The sequence below is a fragment of the Limulus polyphemus genome, unplaced genomic scaffold, assembly GCF_000517525.1.
Source record: "Limulus polyphemus unplaced genomic scaffold, Limulus_polyphemus-2.1.2 Scaffold77, whole genome shotgun sequence".
Classification (NCBI taxonomy): domain Eukaryota; kingdom Metazoa; phylum Arthropoda; class Merostomata; order Xiphosura; family Limulidae; genus Limulus; species Limulus polyphemus.
In genome coordinates this window covers 475405-484555 of record NW_013665687.1, presented here as the reverse complement: position 1 = coordinate 484555, position 9151 = coordinate 475405, and the positions used below count along the sequence as shown (strand labels likewise).

The window sequence follows — 9151 nt, the reverse complement described above, 5'->3', positions numbered from 1 at the left end:
GAATATATTTTATTTGAAGTATTTCTTTGTAGATGCAGTTATCAATGAAAATGCCTTGCTTTTCTGTTGCAACATTACATGAAATTTTCACTAAACAAAAACAAATAATTTTTTTGAAGTTTGTTTTTTGATTGTTTTATATTTGAAACTTACTCCTATTTTTGTAAATTTTATCGGTTAAATCTGAAACATATCACTTTTGTGGAAATTTAAGTTGTTTTAATTATTGCTCAGCTTTAAAAATACTGCCTAGTTATATAATATTACCCAGTTATGATTGGTGATTATCGGTGTGGTAGTTTCCAAGATACAAGTTTTGGAAATGTACATTGCTACATTATAATAAGATTATATTCTAATTATTTCTATAATGTGAAATAAGCAGCTGATACTGAAACTCTTCACAAGTTTATTGGTAAAATCATTACTTACTTGCCTGATGACAATAAACTTATATGAAGATGGCTTAAAATTTGATTAGGTAATGAAGAAAACTTTATGACATGTTTAACAGGATAAAAAACTTACAGCACTTCAACAAGGTTTTGTCATCAAGGGTACTTCAAACTTTACTCAACAGTATTCAAAATGACCTTGACAGTTAGCACATGAAATTCCCATGACCTAATTTAAGAACCAAAGTTTTGAATTTAGTACTATTACCATTATTATTAATATTAGACTATTTTAATACCACTACCAATTACAATAGTGTGTCAGTAATATGCAGAGGGCATTGAAAGAGCAAGGCTCATTGACAAAAAATTCACTTTTCAAGCATCGTAAGGCATGCATTTTTTATTTCTGGGACTGGATAGGTGTTAGAGGAGGCTGTGGGTTGCCTCTGGTACACACAGGGTAAAAACCATACAAACACACAGATCCTTTGATATTCCTATTCAACTGATCTTATAAACATTTTTATGATTTAAAGCTAAAGAATGAATTGCTGCATATTAACACTTAATACTCATAGCATATCAAAATTATTATTATTAGTTTTTACTGTAAAGACCTGCAAGCACCCAATGCACAGTGTGTGCAATTCATTTTATGTTTAACGCCGAATATTGTTTTTTTTTTTGTCTAATAACTCGCATCTTTTCCTAGTGATTAACAATTTTAATGACAGATTAATTTAAAACAGGAACTGTTGAAGACAGAGGGACTGAACCTATCCAATCACCAGCCTGTGCGAGTCACAAGACACAGTACCACTACCAGTGAATATACTACGACTGGTATTGTGTTACTGGTAGTACCACTGTACCAGTCGTAGTAGACTGAATACAAACAATTAAATTTCAAGTTAAAAACCTACTTAGATTTTCCAACGGCACTATCCCCTAAACATATGACTTTCACTGTGTTATTTCCATATGAAGATGATATGGAATCAGGTTGATGGGAATCCAAAATATCCTTTCCTGAAGCCATTTTTCACGGTCTTACTCTTCACCTTTCATTTCTTCAGTACGCTGAGTAACAATTTGAAACACCCAACCCACGTCCGAACAGTAACAAATTGGAATTTATATCATGGTAAAAATTCCTCTACTACAGTCTACATAATCAAAATCAAAGGGTAAATTTGGTGACACAATATAAAAAGAACTTATTTTACTATTTTAAATCTTAAAATAGTAGTTTAAATTATAAATACACCTGTTAAAAGAAAACAAATTAGAATATCAAATTATTGTCCACACAACCTGGATACATGAAAGTAAAATAATACCAGCGCTACCTGTAATTTATATAATACGTGATTATTTTTTTTTAATTTTAATTTTCTTAAACTTTTTTGATTCATTTATTTGTTTTGATTTTTACACGTTTTTTTTCGGTGATTTGCAGGTTGTAAGAGATATATAGTTTGTCACTGTGTTTTGAAGAAAATAGTTTACTTTCTGACTGTGCTTATAATGAGATGTTTATTTTTCAAAAGGTTTTTTATTGCTTTATGAATGCTCGTTATTTTGAGTGATGAGTCAAAATTTCAAGAGTGAATTTAATAGCTGGTTACTCAATTTTCGCAAACTTTTTGTTAGTTTTTATTGTTAAGCAAAAAGCTACCCACTGGACTATTTGCGCTGTGATTACCGCGGGATTGAACATCTGATTTGAGCGTTATAAGCCTGAAAGTTCACCCCTAAGCCACTGAGGGAGGGGGCGTTTTTGCTAACTAAAGGTGAGAATTAAAAAACAACAACCTGTATTGCGATATATAAATTACCATATTTTTAACTTTGTGTAGAAACAGTCTCGCGAACTTTTAAAGCCTTTCCTACAGTTAAAGTGGTCATAGCTGACTTATATAATTAAGTATTAAATTAAGCTTTTTGAATTTATTATAGTTTATTATTTATTTATGCATTTCTCTTTCTCACAGAAACATGAATTTCAGTGAAGAAGAGATAATGTAGATGCCCAATATTCTCAAAATGTGGGGCGCGCCACGTGGAGGTGTGACCGTATTTTGAGGGGGGTATGAGAAGTGTCAGCAAAACATTTCATCTTTCGTTTTTTTAAGCTAAGTTTATTGTTGTCATCATTGACTGTATATAAATATATATATATATCACGGTTTAAATGTGTTAAAGAGAAGAAAAGGAGAGCGTGACCTAAAATGATTGAGAAGCACTGACCTAATATATTTTTTGATTCACTACTCCCGCTGCAGCAGTTTAGTTTCGTTGAATTCACAGCTCATCAGTGTTGCTTAGAAAAGCGAAGCAAATAAACAAAGTAGGCCTCATATTCATATGATGGTGGAATGCAAGTAATTTATTTGGTTTTGATATGAAGTCGTCGATTCAATGCACGACAAAACGTGAATTTCAATGAAGTTATGAACTTTTTATTTCTAAATATCAATACTCCCCGAGAAAAAAACAAACTGTTTTACAATGTTTACTATTCAGAGCTTATTAGATGCATTAGAATTTGTTCAACGTTACAAGATTTCTTAGACAGATCTAATATAGTCACTAATTTTTCACAAACGAGGATTCTTCTCAAGCATTTTGTTATACAGATTCGTTCATTTTGAAGAATATTCTATAATATTTTTACTGCCAATTATGGGCTTCATAGTTTACTGAATATCATAACCTCTTCAAAACTATCGCATCTAGACATTAATTTTTAACTATTTTTTCAAGGTAAAAAAAAAATCATTATAATATTGCGACCACCATTAGTTTTATCTCCTGTTACTTATAAGTTCTTACTATAGTGCATAGTATAATATTATACCATTAGCTAAGGTATATTAATTCCTATAAGCACTTTGTCGTATTCACCATTTGGTGTATCCTTTTCTAAATCTTATTATCTCATTACTACAATGAACTTTCTCGAATCTTATCGTGTATAATATGGAGGCGCGTGCGTACACAATATTTCTTACTTATATTTGTCTAGTTCAGTGAACTCTTAAAGTTCAAAGGGATATTTTCGTTTAGCTTTTAACATGTTTACGGCTGTAACAGACATATGTATAGTTTTGACAATGGCCAGTTGTTAAAAGAAAAAAATGGCTAATCTCCTTTCGCCCTAGTTGCCTGCTGACTGTTGTTATGGATCATTTCACGTTAGTATTTCTTGCAATTTACCACTTAGAAGTGGAGAATACATTTTTTACAACTTGCAGAGTATATGCCTGGAAGATGTATCCTCACTCAGTTATTTTATTTTCAGCACGTACTCTGTAAGTGAAGACGCTGTTCTGATAATGGGTAGCTCTCCCAGTCTTAACAGGTTTTAGGGGCAGCGAGTATATTTATTTTCTAACAACAATAGTAAGTTAGTTATATCTTATACTTTCTTTCAGGTCACTTTCATTCTACATGTCCATAAATAATATTTCACATTGTTAGCTTAATTTATGGATTTATGACCAACTTAAATCTATTATGCTGACTTAGCCAAATATAGTTTTTGTACTGTGTAGTAGTTCTTACTTGGAGTTTGGTCAAAACAAGTAAAAATTTTACCACAGTGTGTACAAAACTGTTGATTAGAATATTCAACATAACTACTTTTATTTTTTATCATTTTAACTTAATTTGCGATTATTATAATGATTATTCTACACTGTTAACTTAATAGATTGATTTAGACTAACTAAAGCCTCTTGGTCTGGTCAAACCTCGTGATGTATTATTGGGCTTACAGCCGAAAATATCGTTAACAACGAGGGTACTCAATTTATGAAACTATGCATTCTAATCGTTATAATTACCATAATATGAACATTATATTTAATTAGCTATGCTCATTACTAGGTGTATCTTCCCAGCTCTGATATATATGGATAGTTTGCTTTAAGTAGAAGTTAATATCAACTGGTAGAAGAATAGCTTCTCAATTTCATGATTGCTTATAAATATAGAAGTATTAAATTTTGAACTATGTGTTTCTCCTGAATGAGCTCAATCAACTTGATTGATAATCAAAACGTGGTTTATCCCAGTCTGTCGTTGGTACAATGAGTAAAATGTGGTTAGGGTTTTGTGAGGTTTGAAATTGTATTGTATTTGCCATTGGAAACATTTATTTCAAACTTTACACAACCATAGTATTGCTCTATAGGTACACCTGCCCAAGTATGAGTAAATATTCTGTAATGCTAAGCTTTGATCGTCAAATATCTTAGATGATATCAAACCTATAATGCTCTTCTGCACTGTTAAACATCAATCCAATGGCTGACCATGTACTTTCTCAAAGAGTAAGTCACAACATTGAGAGATGAAAATAAGTCAGCCTAGAGAACCAAAAGCAAATATACAGAAGAGCGTTTTATACTCATAACAACACCGAGTTGTAACCCACTCTTTCCTCATATCAGAGTCTGTTGAGTTATAATTGAATATCTTCATTGTTCTGAGATCATCCAGAGAAGTTAACTAGCATAGAAGATTCATCTTCATATTTGTAAACAGAGTTAACAAAGAAGGAAAAAACACAGCCAGCTGTCATTTCAAGTGAAGGGAGTTGTGTGAGGATGCAGCCGGCTACCACTCCTTGCAGAATTTGACTTGGGAGTCTCAGTAAATATCTTGAATGAATTTTGGCAAGATACTTTGGCAAAAAGACGTGAATCAATTTCGATGTGTGGCACTTTTCTAGGTGGAATGGCAAACTTAATTTAAGGGTCTTTTTGACTGTCACGAAAAAGAATAAGAAACACAATCTGGTGCTTTGTTTAATAGAATGACCTAAATATCGAATAAACATATGTGATGGAAAGGAAAGCACGAGTTAACATCTTCTAGGCATGGGATAACCACCATACCTGCTCAATTACATATTTCACTATGACCACCTATGACAACAAAACCGTTTGAAAACGACAACAGTAACAATTGGTCGTGATTGATTGAGGTTAGGTGAAGGTGGGTGGCGTTCCTATCTTTAAAAGATTGCTTATAGAGGGTTCGAGCTACTTATTAAAAAAGACACAAACTACGAAGGAGTGCCATATAGGAACACGATTCATATAGACATAGACTAATGCAACTGCAGCTCATCTGTTCATCTAGCTTCCATTTTGAAGAAAATGGTGGAATGGACAAAGCCACCGTGTCAACGGACATCACAAAATACGAATGACTTAGGGAAGAGATAGACAGTGAATAAAAATACACTGTCAACTATTATTGCTAGTATAATATCTACTTTGATATTAGGCATAAATTTACTTCAAGACAGAGCCCAGAGAATAATAATGCCTAAAACTGCTGTAGACAGATGAGGTACTGAGAGTTTTGCTGCTGATATTAAGCATTTGTTAGACAAGAGCTAGTCTCCCCACAATGTTGAATTTAAGATGAAAAGTCTATTATCTCTCAGATACAATTAAATTACTGACTTAGACTACCACTGGGATTAAAAACAACAAAAACAAAGGATAAGACAAAGCTAAAATCTGTGATAGGAGGGCTTGGTTTGTTCTTATAAACTTTTGCTAAAGGCAGATAGTATTTCTGTTGTCATTGAGCAGCAAGAATGCTACTGAATTGGGTCACAAATCAGGCACTACAATTCAAGTCACTGTTGTAGCTCATGACAAATGAGCTTTATCAGACAGCTAAAAAACAATAAGAGATTGAAGAGGAAATTCCATTCATATTCATTGTACAATTGTATAAATACCAATTTTCGGAAATTCTAGGTGAGACTTTTATAACCAAACATACCAGAACAAAGTGTTTCCTTACCCTAAATAGTTCCATGGACTAATGTCGGTTCAGATCGCCTTTCTGACTGAACTCAGCATGTAAAATACTTCACAAGATAATAGAAGTTGTCTTGCCAATTGTATTCCATTTGTTGAAGAGTATGATCTGGAATTGCTTCCCAGATATTGATCTTGCCTATTATGTTTTATGTTTTCAGTTCCAATAGGTTGCAGCTTATCCATTATATAGAGAGCGCTACTCCACTATCTTTTTTCAAAGTCTATAATTTTTAGACAAATTATAATTTAGAATAGTAAAATAATTCCTAATATAATGTTCTTCAAATGTAAACGGGTTTTAGTAATTCCTATTATATCATGCTCTCCTTATCAGTTTGATCAGTGAACTCATTTTGTATTCTAATACTCCTAACATTAGAATAGTAGTAACTAAGTTTATTCATAAATACATTATAATTATCTTTAAATCTCTTAGACTTATCTTTAAAATTGTTAGCTAATTCGTTTTGCTCCTTTTTGTCCTAGCACACTATCAATTTGTTCATCCACAATTTCCAAAGGGACCTTACCATATTTAGCTTACACTTGTTTTAAGATAATTTTCTAGAGCTTCCTCAGAAACTCTAGTCTGCTTAAGCGGAGTCGCTCTATAGCATACAATTTACCCTAACCATGAAAACTGTCCTACAAGTCCAAGCATTCCACCTGTTTCCCTGAGCATAACCTCGATAATCTCTCATTTAAGTTCCTGGATCCTGATAACTAATTCATTCCTGCATCTAGACCGAGGGAGCACTTCCGACAAAGCCACATTTCTATTTCTTCTAAACCTGTGCAGCTCCTATGATTTACAATTTTCAACATCATTCTTTCTTACATTCACTACAAAAATATAATGTTCTTTTGTACCAATAATTAAACTGCCCACTATAGATAACGTTTATCAGTACATCTAATCAGGTAGATACCCACTATGTAAACTTCTTGGTAACCTTCTTCCTCACTGCAAGCAGCAAAGGGTTCAAATATGTAAAAAGCTGGTACCTGAATGGTAACTAAACCTATCTCCATAGAATTAACTTTCTTACCACCGTTTACCTCTATAAACGCATCACTTTAATTTATACCTTCCCACGAAATAAACATTTCCTTTCTTATTCCTGCTTCTTAATTTGTTATTTCTCCTTTAATAGAACAATATTCTCCGACTTATCACCAAATAAGGAAGTGAAATATATCTTATTGTATCTTTCTGAGCATCTTTAAAGTCACAATGAAGTTCATACTTTTCAGATATCACTCGATCCTGGCATCTATCGTACTCTATAAAACTCCATCCCACTTATCCATGAACTACCTATAAATAAGCTGAGGTTCTGCTAAGTTTGTTCTCTATTATCGACAGCAGAGAGCAAAAGACAGGTTATAACTTTCATAAACATAATGTAATCCAGTCATGATCACATCACTATATTCATGTTTATATGCGCTGTCCTTAAGTTGTGAAAGACTCATCAATCGTGATCACTCGACGTAAAGTATACTTTCTCTCAGACATAATTGAATTTTTCGTAATAACTTAAAAACAAATTGTTTGGTTCTGTTTTGAGTAAAACTTGAATGTCACTAACCAGGCATTAGTATAGATTTTAAGTGTTTTTCTATGAAAGAAACGTGATTGGTTTGGCACTTATGTCTTTTAGTAGATAAATGTAAATATAAGTTTTTTTTATCTAAGAATAAATATACAGTAATTAAAAAAAGTGATTAAAACGAAAACAACCAGAGACAAAATGAGCATCATTAGTTTTATCCAGGAAAGTTTTTGATGATTTAAGGTGTTTCAAAATCTGTCACAAAAAATGTTCAATATGCTTTCCTTCATTCTCATTCAACATATTCAGTCTATCCCTAAATGAAGCTGCTACAAGCACATATGTTCTGAATAGTGTTCATTAAATCATCACAGTATTTTGTACGCTGAAACACATTTTATTCATATAATCGATCGCAATTGTTGAGGTGAAGAACAAGGACATAAAACTAATGCTAGTTTTCGATAAAAACGATTTAGATGTGCAGTAGAATAAGGTTCTGAAGCATTTTGTATAATTCTAAGACTTCCTGAATAAAACTTATGACTTTCAATGTGTTTCTGGTGAAAGAATGTTCCCCTAGGACAAGTAGTTTTTAAGTTATATTTCTTTTTAATGGTTTTTTATAAGCACTTTCAACTCGCATTTGGTTTAAGATATACGTTTCGTTAGATACACTGTTTATCAATACGTCGCTGTTTTAGTTATTTTTCCAAACGTACATATTCATGTGTCTACGTTACACTAAAACTTGATTTTCCATATTACTGCACTACGTTGTATAGAAGTCGTATTTCTTAAGCTGATTAAATATATAAAACTAGTAAAATATTTTTGAAAAATTGAGATTTTTATTAATAATTCTAAATTTTAGTTATTTTTTCAGAAAGAAAAATAAAACAAAACATTTTCTTTCTATTTTTTTATTCGTCAATTCAGGGCTTGTAAATGTAAAATGTTTGTGTATTTAGTTGTCTAATGTGTTATATCAGTGGATTGTAAACATAGCTGATTATAAAACTTTAAATATCAAATACAAAGGTTAAAAACAGTGAAAAGTCTTGAAAGTAGAACTATTTGGTGGGAAATTTCCTTAACTTGAAAGAAAGCATTAATTTGATGGGTCGAATAATCGGTGACAGTGACAAAAATTACCAGTGGATTTGTTAATAAAATAAAATTTGCCAGTAGTAGGTACAAAGACTTGTTTGTTTGAATTTATGCACAAAGTTACACAATGGGCTATCTGTGCTCTGCCCACCAAGGGTATCGAAACCAGGTTTCTAGCGTTGTAAGTCCGCATATCAGCCTTATGGCTATTGAAGTTGAAACTTCAGCTGAGTTTATA

The 9151-nt window shown here is 32.2% G+C and overlaps 1 protein-coding gene across 1 annotated transcript in view; it reads right to left on the bottom strand.

The window, feature by feature from the left end:
• Positions 1-1437, bottom strand: part of LOC106467114 (rab-like protein 2A) — a 15639-nt gene extending 14202 nt beyond the window's left edge. Inside the window, exon 1 of the mRNA XM_022395927.1 lies at positions 1322-1437. Within this exon, the coding sequence (XP_022251635.1) occupies positions 1322-1437 (116 nt within the window). The remainder of the gene's footprint in view (positions 1-1321) is intronic.
• Between the last annotated feature and the right edge of the window lie 7714 nt (positions 1438-9151).